The 16377-nt window shown below is 38.5% G+C and overlaps 3 protein-coding genes across 14 annotated transcripts in view; 1 reads left to right on the top strand and 2 right to left on the bottom strand.

The window, feature by feature from the left end:
• Nucleotides 1-230: 230 nt before the first annotated feature.
• On the bottom strand, nt 231-6104 carry pstpip1a (proline-serine-threonine phosphatase interacting protein 1a). Of its 2 annotated transcripts, none has more exons than XM_068313929.1 (15): nt 5726-6104; nt 4797-4897; nt 4635-4709; nt 4461-4495; nt 4265-4371; nt 4107-4169; nt 3589-3693; nt 3214-3259; nt 2905-2984; nt 2413-2511; nt 2227-2323; nt 1991-2078; nt 1779-1855; nt 1025-1119; nt 231-925 (listed from the first exon to the last, which is right to left on the bottom strand). In XM_068313929.1, the coding sequence occupies exons 1-15, from the start codon at nt 5867-5869 to the stop codon at nt 794-796; spliced, it is 1344 nt and encodes a 447-aa protein (XP_068170030.1). In that variant the 5' UTR covers nt 5870-6104; the 3' UTR covers nt 231-793. The 2 variants fall into 2 exon arrangements, with proteins under 2 accessions (XP_068170030.1, XP_068170029.1); XM_068313928.1 differs by having other exon boundaries at nt 1025-1122; nt 5726-6025.
• A 71-nt stretch (nt 6105-6175) lies between these two features.
• On the bottom strand, nt 6176-8715 carry rcn2 (reticulocalbin 2). 9 transcript variants are annotated; one of them, XM_068313931.1, is made up of 9 exons: nt 8671-8709; nt 7941-7985; nt 7682-7819; nt 7484-7586; nt 7192-7388; nt 6979-7092; nt 6767-6860; nt 6529-6668; nt 6176-6386 (listed from the first exon to the last, which is right to left on the bottom strand). In XM_068313931.1, exons 1-9 carry the CDS (start codon nt 8692-8694, stop codon nt 6243-6245), a joined length of 999 nt encoding a protein of 332 aa, XP_068170032.1. In that variant the 5' UTR covers nt 8695-8709; the 3' UTR covers nt 6176-6242. The 9 variants fall into 9 exon arrangements, with proteins under 9 accessions (XP_068170032.1, XP_068170033.1, XP_068170035.1 ...); XM_068313932.1 differs by having other exon boundaries at nt 7682-7780; XM_068313934.1 differs by lacking the exon at nt 8671-8709 and adding an exon at nt 8497-8664.
• A 20-nt stretch (nt 8716-8735) lies between these two features.
• Nucleotides 8736-16377, top strand: part of scaper (S-phase cyclin A-associated protein in the ER) — a 62983-nt gene continuing 55341 nt past the window's right edge. For 2 of the 3 annotated variants that reach the window (XM_068313927.1, XM_068313925.1), the window contains exon 1: nt 8736-9538. In XM_068313927.1, the coding sequence (XP_068170028.1) occupies nt 9374-9538 (165 nt within the window). In that variant the 5' untranslated portion in view covers nt 8736-9373. Of the gene's footprint in view, nt 9539-14559; nt 14639-16377 lie in introns of those variants that run through there. The other variant, XM_068313926.1, reaches the window with a different exon arrangement.

The following is a 16377-nucleotide window of genomic DNA, read 5'->3' as shown; positions in this document are numbered from 1 at the left end:
CTAGGTATATTAGTGTCTTTAGGATAACTATTAACAAACTTAAGATAACTTAAGTGACTTGATAGGCTTCAAGGTAGCAGTGCATCACTTGTTGAAGAGTAACCAGAAAGCACACTGCTCCGCCACATGACCTAAGAATAGCAACCGGTCGCATTTCAGAGACTATGTCATGATTTGATTTGTCTGGAATAGCCCTCAAGACAGTAAATCTGTAAAGAGAAAATCAGCAATGAGGTTTTTGTCAGATATTTAATTGCAAGAGCCAAAAAACATTGATGATGGTGTCTAAAAATACTTCTATCATGAATAAGTTTTCTTTTGAAGCACTCAGAAATTAACATGTAAAAGTTAAAATGTAGAGCAGGCCAACATTTGCCTGGTTCTGTGCAGGCAGCAAAGTCCCAACCCTCATTGATATGAGGGGGACTCAACACACCATCTATGAGGATAAAGTAATATGATTATGTACTTTAGCAATATATAAGTCACCATTTAATGATGTGTCATTCTTTATGTCAATTCTTCCATTTTCTGGATTGTGATGTCATTATAATTCATAAATCAGAAAAGTCAAGCCTTCATTTAGACATTTTCAGCATCAGTCTGGGGTCATCCTCCTGGCTACAAAGTCATCTAGGGGGTAAGATCATTCATAACATTCCTGTGGACTTTGATGGTATTTTGTTACAGAAAAATAAATTAGATTGAATTGTGTGGAAAACTAAAGTGGCAAGGACTTTACAAAAAATTGCAAGAGAAATTGTCGCAGTCCCATTAGAGCAGTATGCTAAACTCACTCCTTGACAAGGTAGGAGCCTGGAACCACCCCAACGAGGCCATTTCTCTTCACCATCCACCAGCCATCCTCCCCTTGATTGATGACGACTACAGTGTCTCCAAACAACACAGAGAGCTCGTCTTCCCGCTGAACAAGGACAAACATAAAATCAAGGGATGCCCCATAAAATACAAATCAGAGCATTATTCTTGTGTCGAAATAAGATATCTATGCCAATAAGCCCACCTGTGCCTCGTAGTCGTACACAACCTTGTACTGCTCACTGCCCAAACTGGAGTCCTGTAGTCCATGAATGGAGGAATATAATCCCTCTGATGTTTCTGCTGTGGGCAGGAATTCAATCATAATTTATTATTATTTAAAATTGTGTTGTAAATTTGTGATATAAGATGACCTTGAGTGCAGAGAAAAGCACCTAACAAATAATATGTATCATTGTTATTATAATCAGCACCAACAACTTCCCAAACTACTGAATGAAGAGTTGCATCTTAATGTCTTTGTTATGTTATCTGACTGTTCAGAATAAATCTGGAAATTGCTGCAATATTTTTTAATACAAAATGTGACCCTGATATTGTGAATGTATGAGCTTTTTTGTTTCTTTTTCCAAGAAAGCTGAGTTTACGCACTACTCCCACATGGAGTGGCACATTGTAGGCATTCAAATATCTACTTATTAAATCTATCTAATTATTACAAGGTCTCTGCTCACTAGACTAGTTTTAAGTTGACGAGTTTGACATGATGAAATTTTGGAGTTTTCCTTCTTTTGTTAGTTTATTTGGCAGCTGTGATAGTGAATTTACTTTGTCTCTAATTTAAAATCTAATATGTACCTTAGCAAATACAGGGCTGTGTATAACTTGTGTATAACCTATAAGTGCTTCACATCCTTTGTTACAAGGATCAAGTGATTTTCAGTCATGTCTGTCATTTTGGAAATTGCTAATATTTTTCAATGACACATCTACTGTACCAGTATGTAGTGAAACTGGTGCATTGATGCTGCTCTTGGAGCCACTGGAATAGTTCACCTGCAGAAGACTAGAGAACCTGCAAGTAGGGTAAAACACTTTATTAGAAATACACAAAAACACATGAAAAGGATAAAGTCATTGCATACTATATTTGTTACCATCCCCATCTTCATTTGTATGGTAACAGTACTTCCTATTGTATACTGCGGACCTTTTCATAACACCCTCCACAAATCCAGCGCTGCCATTTCTTTCAGATGTAGCATCCCTCTTCAAGTAACTTTGGTATTCCATTGGAGCTGTTGAAGGTCATTGAAATTTAGTAAATAAGTGGTTGGCTGTGCATCACCTGGTTCTAACTGTGCAGCAGCAGAGAGAGTCTGCTGACATGTCCAACTTGGAACACATTAAAATGAAAAGCATTTGGGTTGTAGGTTAGGTTGTTACCTGGTGGGATTAAGCCTGTACTCCTCATCTCCACAAAGCAGTTGTTATCAGAGATGATGTCACACTTTTCCAATGTTTTTCTCACATCCTCATAACACTGGAAGAGCAGTTAATCATGAATTATTTTAAAACATAACCCAAAAAGGGCACACTGACAGTCTGACACCTGTAAAAACACCTACACACCTCATCATCTTTCACACTCTGCATCGATAAATGGTTGCAGTGAACCCACAAAGCATTCCTGACAATGCTGAGGCGGTCATCTTCCTGTTGCTGAAACATCTGCAAAACAACATGATTGGAAAAACAGTGAGTGAGCCAGAAAACATTGATGCATATAGATTGCACTTCTGAAGCACTGTGTCCAGCATGGTGTCCATCTGTAATCTGTTAAGTAAAAGGTTCATATTGTGTATGAAGCATTTTGAACGGGGGCAAATAAAGCAGCAGAACAGCTGCCTAAGTCGAGTTGATATTGTTCCACATTACAAGAATCTGCAGGAAATGTTCTGGTACATAAGTGACTCATTGTAGTTAATAGGAAGTATTGCACATCCTCATTGACAAAACCACTCTTGACCCAAGTGTGTACATTTTAAAATGCACCATGCCATAGCATGCATTCCTAAATTGATAAATCCAGCAAAAAAGGAAAAATACAGCTCCTTACGTTACCTCACAGGTGCTGATGTGTGATGTTTCCCATTCATGAAGAATCACGTTGAACTGTTCGATATTTGACACGTACTGTTTTTCTAAAGGAACAGTTAAATCATTAATTGTCAATAAGAATAATTCAAGGTCTGCTTTTAAAGCACACAAATACAACAGTGAGAGGGTTTATGACCTGTACTACATATACATCTACTTTTGGATTCCTCAATAAAAGGGAAGTAAATGTTATCACTGACGTTTCTGACAACTGTTTCTGAAAAGCTTTCCGCTTGACTGGACTACAGCAAGTCACTTAACATTTGTCCTTACCAGCCTCCTCTGCAGAGTCTTTGCACTGTTTTGATTTGATTTTCATCTAGAGAAGAGAAGATAATATGACATTACACTGTTTTTCCGATGAAAGGAAATATATTCCACGGTTTGAGTTTATTTTACACTGCGGTAAGAGACTGAATCATTGCTGTTGTTTTATAAAGTATTTTAAATGTATCTTTAAATTGACTACTTTATTGACTAAAGCATTGTGTTCATGCACTCTGTCAAATGCATGAAGATAAAGACATTTTTAAGACTTTTGTTGAAAAGTATGGCTGTATTCCAAAGAACCTCTGTGTACAGGCAGGATATTATGTCAAATTTACACTTTATTCAAGTGAGCTGTAAAGTAACATTTTTGTACTGGACCTTCTCAATCTGTTTGGGAGTGCTTGAGAGGGTGCTGCTCATCTTCTCAACAGTTTGCTCTGCCTCGTCTGCCTCCCTGCAGTGCTGTTCATAAGATCTTTTAGACTACGTGGGAAAAAGAACAGAAACCACATTAACCTCTCGTGCCCACGCCCTGTTCCCCTAACAACCCCTGACAGGAAAGGGGGCAGGGGAGATTTTGTCAATTGATGTGCATGTGTAGGGTAAACAAGGGTAAGACCTCACTTTCGTCTTCTGAAAAGACAGACGTATCATCGTAGGTCCTTAATCATGTTACTTGGTTGGTTATTACTTGGCATTTATTTATTTCTCTTCTTTACCTTAAATATTCCGAGTAATACTAGTTTTCCCAGAGGCCCTTTCCTTGGTTAATGCTGTCTAACACTGCTAGAATGTAATAGTAATATAAATATAGCTACAAAATCTGAAATGATGAAGTCTAATAATATGAATATTATATAGAACATAATATTCTATATAATATGAATTCCACTTACGTCTATTGTTTTTTTGTAGAGCGAGACCTTTGTCTTCTGTACCTTCTCCATGATGAGTTCAAACTAACAGTTTAATGACAACATTAAAATAAGTCATGAGGAACAAGAAACACAAAGCACATTTTAGATATGCAAATCAGAAGTTATGAGTTGTGTACCTTCTTTCTCTGTTCTTTCTGTCGTTCTCTGAATTCCTCCATCCTCTTTATCTCCTCTTTTAAGACTCCGGATAGCTGAATGTGCAAATTTCCTACCTTTTCAATCTCTGAAATACATCAGTGCACACGACTAAAAACACTACTTAGGCATGCAAACGCGATTGGAAAATAAAGCATGAACATATTTCATACTCACGTGCTTTCATTTCATCAAAAGATGTCCTCAAAGTGCTGCAGGAACAAAAGAAGATGAAAAATATTTGAGAATGATCATCTGCATGTTGAGTGCTGCAGAACAAGTCCGACACACAAGGTAGGTAGATGAACCAAAGATGAAGATATCAGTGCTCAAATGCACATTAACACCTACCAGATCTCATATATACCCCCTGCCTTGCGGGCGATTGCAACCAACTCCTTGCCATATTTCTCTTCTGCTGTTGCCCTAGAAGACAAGACCACAGTAAACTGAGATACTTTCAAATACATTTTTTACATTCATACGTTTTCAATTCACAAGAAATAAACCCACCTCATTTTTAAAAGCTCCTCCACATCTTTGCATGTCCGCCGACCATCATGAAGTCTTTGACAAATAACCTCGTACCCAATGTTACTGATGGAGTCCTCCCCCTGGAAGCAGTAATATCCCAATATAATACGCATAGCTTCAGATTTTCATACACAATATTACATTGTCGAGTTAAGGGTTAAATAAATTATTGGATTCTATTGTTTTAATTCCATTGTAAAGAAAATGTCACACTCTTTTGCTCTAGCATTGAAACACTCAAACAACCACGTGAAGGCTGATGATTTAATTGCCATCCACTGAGAGGATAAAGAGTTAAAGCTGTGTCAGTTATAATGGAAATTGTGAAAGGTTGCAGTTGGGTTTCAAAATGGGAAGCAGTCAAGTAAAAAAGTACCCAAACATATATTTTAATATTAAAATATAGTTAATTGTTATAGGAAAAGGGAGGCAAAGCACTGAGATAAACTGAAGCTGGCATTCAACTACTTCCACAGGATTAATTTCTGTTTTGGTTGCTTAGAATTAGTTGAGTTTTGTCCTCATACACTGTTGTTACACACATCATATTATCAAACACACTGAGGAAGATGAAATCAGCATGATTAAGAGGAAGATCGTTAGCAATGGCAAGGTTTAATCAAGGCAAGAAGCCAGCTCTGATACAGTGAGAAACAGGAGATAAGGCAAAGATCACAAGTTGACACAGCTAACTGCAGTCAAACATGAGCTACATGGGACTAAAAGATTTTTAGGATCTAGTTCAGTAGATATATTCACACGAGTAAAAGAGTAAACACAGAAGGGGAAAAGTACACAAAATATAAAACCAAAACCCTTCTGAACATAATGAACACCAACCACCACAGCTCTGTTAAACCCCTGAAGACATGTCAAGAGTAGGAATTAACAGCCTCCCTAGAACTCACCCAAAAGGCGTCTTTATACCGTAGTGTCATCTCAGCAGCGAGTGAAAATGAGTCCTTGTTGAAGAATACGCTGAATTTAAAGGAACTTGATAAAACCCGGTGGTGTAACCCGCACTCGATACAGATGAAACAGTCGTGACACATTCAGGAAATCATCCCTAAAACAGCAACGCTCATGCTCTCCCTAATTTGTTTTAAATGAGGAAGAGCTGCAACATGTTGGCAGTTACCACAGCTTGACAGATGTCAGTATGTCAGGTCACTTTTAGTGCTTGTGAAAGGAAAAGTGAGTTGCTCAGCCCTGCGGCACACTCTGATACAGCTTGAACTATGCTTCTGTTGTAATCTACTATTTCCATCTATCTTATTTACTGTGAGAAATATCAGGTAAAGATTAAGTTAATAATGTCCAATAGTGAAAGTCACAAAATGATCACAACCCAGAAAATGAACTGTTTTATCCTTTTATAGGAACAAAAAGTAAAACTCTTCAAGGCACAAAAAAAACGCAGCACGGCTATAATTCATCGTGTGATATATGCAGCTGTCTGCCATAGTCTGTCACTTCACTGTTCATAAATGTTTCTTGATTTTTCAGAACTTCGGCCTCTGAGATTTGCCCATCACCATCTTGGTCCATTTCCTTAAGGAGGTGAAGCGCCTGTTGATGACAAATGACAATATAAGAGAAGAAATCAAAGACTATACTAATTTGGAAAACATGGTGTGAAATTATACATAATCCTATTATTATTCAACATCTCCACATAATCAATGTGCACCATGGGAAAGTCAGGTCTTACCTCTTCTCTTGCTGAACCGTAGCTGTTAGGTGCAACCCAGCGGAGCTGCTCCTCTCGATTCAACCTGCCATCTTTATCCTGATCGTAAAGATCTTTAAATCGCACCGTCTCCTCTATCTCCCACTGAGAAGGGGAGTCCTCTGATGACAAAATGAAGTGTTCCATTTAAGTTATGACCATTAGGTACAGCATAAAAAGAGAGGCTAATCATAACAGATCATTATCACTGTGGTCTTACCATCGCCACGGACGTCTCCGATGAATTCACTTAAACTGATGAATCCATCTTTGTCTGTGTCATATTCACCCAAAACATCTTCGATGGCAAAATCCTGTTTAAAAATAGCAAATAAGCAATTCTTAACAACACAAAGAAGGGCGTAAGAATGACGATCAAAAGGATGCATTATCATGTCATGTTTTACAGGTGTAGGGCTGAATGTGTCTTACAGCCATGTGATCCACTTCAGATGGGTGTGTAAAGGCAAGAAACTCCGTCACATTGAGCCCTGATGTACCATCGACATCAGCAAAGTCAAAGCGTCTCCTCTCCTTCAGGTAGAGCTTTTTGGAATATGAGAACAGTATATGCGCAAGTATTACAGATTTTAAAAAAGTTCCATAAAATCTGCTTACAGACAAGAAAATGAAAAGTACACCTACATGTCTGAGAGACACCTGCTCTGGATCCTCTAGAACAGTCATGTCATCAAAACCAATGAGCTGGCCATGAGCAACCATGTTGTATTCCTCCCAGGCTACCACACCATCTCTGTCAGTATCAAACTCAGGAAACCTCTCCTTTGCATCATCCAGGGCATATGTTCTGTAAACATGCTGAATCCATATTGTCATCTCCTCTGTGAATAACACACATCAAACGGAATAAGGACACTTCCATCACGTTCGTTAATCTATATATTATTTTCAGATCCTAAGAGAAGTATATATGTACCTGTACTGAGCAGCTTGTCACCATTTGTATCAATTCTTTTCACAATTTCTATTATTTTATTCTTCTGTTCCCCCAGACTTAGTTTCTTTATCTCCTCTGTCTCCTGTAAGTGAATAAAAAAGAATTGCGCAGGTTGTGAGTCATAAATAGAAACTGAGCAGAAGGATGTCATAAAGTTAGTAAAGAATATGTAGAGACCTCATCTCTAAGGAGGACGTTCATATCATGTTCAGGGTTGTGATGATGGCCCATATGTCGATCGTCATGAAGTCTATCAGAGCTACGTCCACATCCAAACTGTAGCACCAGTAATACCAACAATACAGAGGGTTTCATCTGTCAAGTAACAATATCAATAAAAGGGTATGACCAATATTAATACACAATCAACCACATGTTACAAAGACATTTCACGCCTACTTTTGCTTTAGAATGACCAAATCATTTGAGGACTGACCCTTTCGTGAGCAATCATGATACTGTCACCTGTTAATGTCTTCACCTGTGGAATGATGCAGTCAGTCAACTTTCATCACAACAGAACATTGTTCCAAAGACTTTTGCTGGACTTGTCTGAAATTTTTTGACATGTTGGCATAAAATAAAACTCAGAATGAGCAAAGATTTACAATGGTTGTGTGCGTGTGTGTGTGTGTGTGTGTGTGTGTGTGTTACGGGCCGTACACACTATATATGCATGTACCTACTGACCTGTGTGTAGAGAGGATTCTTAATTTCTCTTCGGGGATTATAAATTAGTCAAATTTTAATTTAAAAAAAGTGTTGCCATCCTGCACCTGTACATGACCTGTGGTCGACTGGATGAACTTCAAAATGAACTAAATGTGCCTGGATCGTTTTTTCATGACCCTCAGAACTATCAGTAAGTCTGAGAGAGTGAGAGAGGAGCTCGGCAAAGCAAAATACCGAATAGACATACTCGTCGTCTAGCTGTAGGTTATTCATGTTTATAAGCGATCTATAAGAGACCGAGAATGACCGACATGACTTACGTGCTTGGGAAACGTCTACAGCCAAAGCAAACAGCAACAGTTTGACTAAACCAAACGCAAAAACCAAGTAACAAAGTAGCGCAGCTGACTGCTTATGCTACGTTATATACTTATGCAATATAATGCGTAATGATTATGATGCAAGAATAAAATGTTACAGCGGAAAATTCTTACTGCTGTTGATGTTGGTGACGTCATTTACAGGCTAGTGTACTGCTACTTCCGGTTCCGATTTCAAAATAAGTAGCTCATTATAATGATGTGACCTACAACTTAAAATTTAATTATGCTTAGTCAGCCAAGAGCTAGTGTTCAGTATTTACCTTTGATATTTTTACACTATGCATAATATAATTTAAAAATGTTATCATGCTAGTCCAATTGATAAGATTTTCCAAAAAGACGCGCATTACCATCAGCGACGTCTTCCTAATCAACATTAATGAATGAAGAGCTAAAATGTATGCGAAGAATTAATAGTGTAAAATCAGGTTTCTGGAATTTTATTTTGTTCTTTGTTTCACAATTCGTTTGGTCTTCCTATGTCTGAAAGGCCGTTGACACACACGGAAAACAACCGAACTTTCAGCTCGCTCGTCATGGTTGCTATGGTAGACAGCTTGAAGTCCCGACCAAGAAAAACACGCCCCACCCTCTGGAACAGTTTATCCCGTTGGTGATTGGCTATTGTGCAAGTCGTTATCGTAATACTCTCACCCAATTGGGTAGTCCAAAAAAATCTAAACGGACTTCCTGTGTTAGGTTGGTCTTACTGTATTGTATTTAGCAGTCATGTTTTTCCTGCAACTCTGACAAGACAGCAGTGTTTGTAAATATTTATTTCTACACGACAGACAATTCAATAGAAAGAGGATCGATGTCCAAAGACAACCGTCATGATGGACGACGGCGTGGAGCTGGGCAGTATCGTCTTGGTCCAAGAGTTTGCCAAGGTGGAGACGGCAGGGAAAGGTCTGGTAGCAATAGCCCAGGCTCCTCGCATGGAGGCAAAAACGAGAATTCACCCAAAAGCACCTTGAAGGTACATAATAATCACAGCGACTAGGCCTGTCTGGATTCGCGGACTCGTTCAAATGCAGCCATAAATGCAGCTTACCTTTCCCGGGTACAACGGGATCCATCATGTGGATTCAATGCGCACCAGTGACTTTTACTTTTGCACAAAAAAAGCCCAGGATTGAACACCGTAATGTACTTACCGGTCAAGGTGGATGCTCTCAAATATAAGTACACAAATTAATAGAACATATTAAGATAGAACTTGTCTGGTAGAAAACTGCTTTTAAAAATGTTAGAGAGATGTGGTGCTACCTAGCTAACATTAGCAACCTTGCGCTGCTGTTCAGACGTCTGCATCCGGATGAACTTTGTAACCAAAAGGTCAATTATAATAATTACGAGTCAAAGTTAACAAAGTGAACGGATACTCCTGTTGTTTTAAAGATTTTTTTAAAAAAATCTTTAATTTAGAATTTATGTTATATGGACAGGGGACAAGGGTGACTTCAAGTACAACAATATAACAATATAACAACATGTTCAGTTCATCCGGAGGTTTATTTAGTTACTATAAATAAAAAGGCATGTAAACATAGCAAAAAAAAAAAATCCAGTAGTAATAGCTCCATCCTTTTATTTTACTGTTCAGTGTTTTGTCCTGCTCTGTCACCTCCTTTAATAAAAAAAAAAATACAAAGGCTGCACTTGAAATTCAGAATTTAACATTTATTTTAATAATGAAAATGTAGAGCAGGCTTTTATCGTTTCTGCTTTTTAAATTTGAACTTTAGTGTTACATCTTTTGCCTGAGGCAAGATGAGGAGGGCACATGAAGACAGACTAGACTAGAGAAAGAGAGAAGATCAGCTTTCAACAGACGACATGACGAAGCAGAGGAGAGAACACATGTAGTGAGAATTGATGGACTTTTCTTTATTTGAGAGATTGATTGTTAAGTAAAAATAATTATAAAATCATTTGATTTGAAGAAATTAATAATACAATTTTGGAAGCTGTAAAACAAATTCTTGATTAATTTACATAGATTTTTGATTAAAAAAATATTTTTTTATAGTTGTCAAAAAATAGTTCTTGATTGTTCAGCTGAATGGTGAGGCCCTGATGGGGCTGCTGGTCCTCGATATGCTACCATAATAAGGACAGGCCTTTTCTGTTGTTCTGTAGCTTTTTTATGGTCGTTGTTTTTAGTCCACCACATTGTCAAAGGAATCTGCATGATTGATTCAATCAACAGCTGTTGTTTCACTAAAATGTTTTCAGAAAGAGACGAGACTAAATGTATTTGCAGTCAAATTTTGCAATGCAAATATCTATATATTTATTTAGTGTGGCTTGCTTTGAATTTGATAGTTTAGTTTGATGTATATCAAATCTTTTTAATAATATGAGGTTTCCTGTGGTCCAGGATTCTCTGCATTAATAAAAAATGTAATAAAGCTGTAACTACTCTCAACAGCACTTTATATTCACACCTTTCCAAGTACAGTACTGGTTAATGCAAATTTCTAATCAGCCAATCACATGGCCGCAACTCAATGCATTTAGGCATGCAGATATGGTCAAGATGATCTGCTGCAATTCAAACCGGGCTTCAGAAAAAAGTTGATTTAAGTGACTAAACGTGGCATGGTTGTTGGTGCCAGACGTGCTGGTTTGAGTATTTCAGAAACTGCTGATCTTGGATTTTCACGCACAACTATCTCTTGGGTTTATAGAGAATGGTCCAAAAAAGAGAAAATATCCAGTAAGCGGCAGTTATATGGGCTGAAATGCCTTGTTGATGCCAGAGGTCAGCGGTTAATGACCAGACTTGTTTGAGCTAGTAGAAAGGCAACAGTAACTCTAAATGACCATTTGGTACAACTGAGGTATGAAGAATAGCATCTGTGAATGCACAACATGTTGGACCTAGAGGTCACAAGATCACAAGAACAGGAGACTGAGGCTACAATTTGTACAGGCTGAAAAAAATTGGACAACAGAAAATTGGAAAAAGTTGCCCGATGTGATGAGTCTTGATTTCTGCTCCGATATGGTACAGTGAGAATTTGCCATTAATAACATGAAAGCATAGATCCACCCTGCCGTGGATCAATGGCTCAGGTTGGTGGTGGTGTAATAGTGTGGGGGATATTTTCTTGGCACACTTTGGGCCCCTTAGTACCAATTTAGCATCGTCGCAATGCCACAGCCAGCCTGAGTATTGTTGCTGACCGTGTCCATCCCATCATCTGATCAATGCACTGGTCCAGCAGGATAACGCACCATGCCATAAAGCTCCTATCATCTGACTGTTAACTTTAACATGACAATGAGCTCACTGAATGCAAATGTGTTCCACAGTCACCACATCTCAATCCAATAGAGCACCTTTGGGACATGGTGGAATGGGTGATTTGCATCATACATGTGCAGCTGACAAATCTGCAGCAACTGCGTGATGCTACTATCATGTCAATATGGACGAAAACTCTGTAAGAAATGCTTCCAGCAGGGCTTTGAACCGGTTCCTGGCATTTTGCCAGGAACGAAAAAACCCCCAAAAATTTATATTTTTTAATGTCCTGGAATGGAATCGGATATTCAAAATACCGTAATTGTTACTGGTTAATTTTGTTTGGTTTTTTTGTTCTCGCGAAAAATGTCTGACCTCATGTTTCACCAAGTGTCGTTCACTCGATGCTTGATGAGAGTGGAGAGAAGTTGAGGTATATCACCAACAGTCAAGGAAATCTTGATTATATTCATAATAGGCAAACACTGTAGTCTGTCAATCCTAAAAAATGTTTGATTTAGACATTAACTCATTGACTGCCAGTTCCCCAAACTGCCAACGTTTTGTAGGAATTAATCTCCTTCGTTCTCTTTCTGTTCTTGACCGATAGCAAGATGCTTCATTCAGACTATTGTTATTGTTGTTTTGTCTTCTTTCAATGGTCTTGATTGTTTTCCTGTTCAGTCTATTTTGCTGTTTTACCACATGTACAAAATAACAAAGCATTCATTCATTAATTTGTTCATTCAGAGATTCATGTGTTTGCTTCCTGGTGAGCTCTGACATACGCAAAATTTGTTGCATCGTAGCTGGAATCAGTTCTGTTTCCTGTTTACTGTAGGGACAAATCTACAGTGTGTAAACTAATTGCCTCCACTGCCAATTTAAAAGTCCTAAAGCTACGACCTTTTTTATATTTACAAGGAACATTATTTACCGGTTCCAGAACTACATATTTTTCTCCTAACTGGTTCAGGAACGTCTAATAGAAAGGCAACTGTGTAACATAACAGAAACAGATTTGTGTTTCTGATTTTAGGAACGAACCACTTGACAAAAAATTGTGGTTCAAAGCCCAGGTTTCCAGTGCCCTGTTGAATCTATGCCATGAAGGATGAATACAGTTATGATGACAAAAGTGGGTCCAACCAGTTAGTAGCAAGGTGTACCTAACGAAGTGGCTGGTGTTAGTGTGCTGCAATAATGCAACATCTCACTTGAATTATTATTTATATATGTCAATTCTGAAAGGGTTGTCTGTAGACTGTTCTCTGCCTGTGTTTACCATTCTGTCTTAGTGTTTACATTTACATCTCGCTTCAAAGTGATGATGTATTGTAATTGTCAGCGTTTATGTGTTTGTCCATATGTCCACCAAATATCTTTGCAAGAGCTCCAAAAAGTAAGATGAAACAAAAAGCACATTACTCAGGCAGCAAAGGGGATGAAAATGACATGATGACCTTAACCTTGAGAAAACAAGGTCAAAGTCAAATTTTAACTTTTGTACTCTCAGGAAGATAGAAAAACAAGGGAGAAGGCCAGTGTGAGCAAGACCGTAGTTCAAAGCTAGTGCTTTGATCTATGAAAGTAGGTCATAGCACTAGCTTTGATCTTTGACCTATGCAAGTAGGTCAGGGAAAAATTTTGAAAGGGGTGTCACGGAATTTTGCAGTCTCTGACTGCATTGGTTTTTGTAAGCATTCAACATTTATTATACAGTACAGTAGTGTATACAGTATGTTACTTATATTGATTTTAATTTAAATTTGAGCTCATTTTCATCACTTAGTTTACTGTTGTCAGTGAAACCAATTTTACCTGTCTGTCTTGTTGAAGTGTGAGATACAGCCAGAGCTGGCATCAACGGTGAAACTCATCAACTAAAAGTCAGAAAGGAAAATTAAGTGACTGAATCATCCTTGCTTGTTTTGCATCTTGTTCTTACTTACATTTAGTATGTTACTACACAGAACTTACTTTTAATTTTAGTTTTACTGCATGCATTTTGTCAATGCAATTGACTAACTGCAAAAAAGTGAGCAGATCATCCTAGTTGAAGATATGACAGGGTAACTCGAGAGTTAACACTGGTATCAGAGTATCTTTACTATATTGTTTGGCCTCCAAAATTTGTTCAAGGTTGTTCTTTGCATTTGTGGGCATTTGCTTGATTTGTCCTCCAGCAGATGTGTGACTCACTGGAGTCCAACTGGATCCTGAGCATCACCATGTGTGGCTGATGTACAGCAGGGCTTGCATGAGTACACACTGCTTCAGAGCCTGCAGCTAGACTCTCAACACTGACAGCACAGGATTGGGGGGAGCAGAGTGCTGGCTGTGTTCACATGACTGCACAGTGGAAGAGTGAGAGATGAGAAATAGAGAGTGGGGGTTCTGATGCAGAGGAGGCAAGCTGTAAATATAGGAAACTGCATGCAGTGGAAAGCAGGGAAAAGTGGCAGGCAGACAAGCAGCAGCATTCGCTGAGTTGAGCGTGAGAAGTGACTGCTAACACCGCAAAGCATTGAAGGCTCAGGCTAGATTCCAGTCAGAGTTGTCCAATTGAAAGGCTGGACCGGCATGGCTGGAACACTTGTCTTTCTCTATTGCTACTGGGAGAGGAGTTGACGCAGATGGCCAAGTTGCTATAGCAGTGTGGACTACACAGTATGGGTCTATTTTGGTCTTGCCGTCAGACGACTATGTCACCTTGCACAAATGGCAGTGCTGGTGAGGACGGACAGTTTGCCTGAAGTGGGCTACAAAAGTATGTCAGGGATGGATAAGGACGAGGAACCTGCTTTCAATCTGTACTTCTATTCTGTATGTACTCTAACCTTTATTTTGTCTGTGTCTCTCCTAATGTCCACTGTGTTGTTGCTTACATCTGATTACAGACCTTACCAAAAGGGAAACCTTACACCTGCCCCTTACTCAGCACAGCCTAGAAAGTAAACGCTGTCTTTGCTGCATGGGAAGACATTGCCTGTCCAGACAACAGAAGTTATGATTCACAGTTCACGTCTTAATTTTGGAGCCTAGAACATGACTTGTTTTCTGATGATTATTTGGAACAAGGGACATACTGCTGTAAGCCTTCTTTGCCTCAGTCTGCAGCGCAGTCGGCTGTCAATTGTGAATAGAGAAGACATTCTCCCTGTATTTGTCTACTTATGTCCTCAAAACACATAAACTGAATACATATGTAGATTCTTTAGACCGCAGGTGTTGCATTGTTGTTGAATGAAACAAATGCAACACCTGCAGTGTTAAATAACCTTTCAGTTATTAAACATTTCAGCAGCGCCTTTGGCTTAAAGTGTTCTTTTACCTTTTTGTGGTCTTGTTCCTCTTGGCTGAATGAAGCCCAGGCTACTCAACATGTAAAGAATTTTGCTCACCCAAAGTAGGTCAGCTGGGTATCTCCCTTAGAGACATAAAACAATAACAGAGCAGTACAAGCATGCTGTTTCTGCATATGAACATCCCAATGAAATCTATTCAGATTGTCCTTCTGCCCTTGAGTGTTTGTCTGAAAATATTAGTACATGATGAGTTTACTTAAAACTGGATTATTACTGCTTGTTCTTTGACAATACATAAACTATGTCAATCAGTTTTTGATTGTAAGAAAAGGAGTGAGTTCACTGTCTCTTATTTTGTGGTCTGAACAATGTCGTTAGTGTGAGACTGCCACCAAAAGAAAAATAGAACAGTTTATTCCATGACTCATTTCCCATTAAGAGTGTTGCTTTTTGTGTTTGGTGTTGGATAATGGGGTAGTGGCCTATTTTAATTGTAAAATCTCCTCTTAGTTCTCATCAAAACGTGAATTTTCTCAGGATTTTAGTCTCAAACATTACATTGAATAATTTATGAGCAGCAGCTATAGACATGGAATAGGATTCTGTGCAGGGAGGTGAATACAGTGAGTGAAAGATCCAGAATGAACTTGTGTCAACACTGGTGTTGTTGACAGATTCCCAGGAGTGAGAATATTTAATTATGTGTGTATAGAAACAAAATAAACCGTAAAGCAAGTGAGAGGGGGTCACGTGATGATCAAGTGTTCAGTGGAATAAGATTAATTTTGGCGATTGGACAGAGTTTAGTTCAAAGATTGTAAATGCTGGGAGTCAATGAACAAGGCTGCATTTACTAAGTTGGCATGAGGCAGATATGAGTAACGTCACCATATTACCCTGGGTGCAATGATGCAACCATTGATGACCTCTATAATGATAATTTTATATCATTATGGCAATTGTTAAGGTTTTGTTTTGATGCAGCCTAAACTGTTGTTGTAGTTTATATATCATCGTAAAGGTTTCAATAATAACTATGTTGTTGGACGTTTGCATTCTGTTAGAGCTTCCTAAATGAACCCTCACCAAATTAATTGTGGCTCACAGTATCTGCTACACCCGATTTTGCAGTCAAGTTCAGTGATGCACACTTGATGTGGCGGTCACCCATGATGAATGCAGGACACAAAGCGGGTTTACAGCTGCTGCCTTGAGCTGTGTCTTTTCAGAGTTTATACCAATAGATTTATTCTATAA

This window comes from Antennarius striatus, chromosome 4 (genome assembly GCF_040054535.1).
Source record: "Antennarius striatus isolate MH-2024 chromosome 4, ASM4005453v1, whole genome shotgun sequence".
NCBI classification, from domain to species: domain Eukaryota; kingdom Metazoa; phylum Chordata; class Actinopteri; order Lophiiformes; family Antennariidae; genus Antennarius; species Antennarius striatus.
Note: the sequence above shows the minus strand (reverse complement) of the source record. Positions and strands in the feature narration are given on the sequence as shown.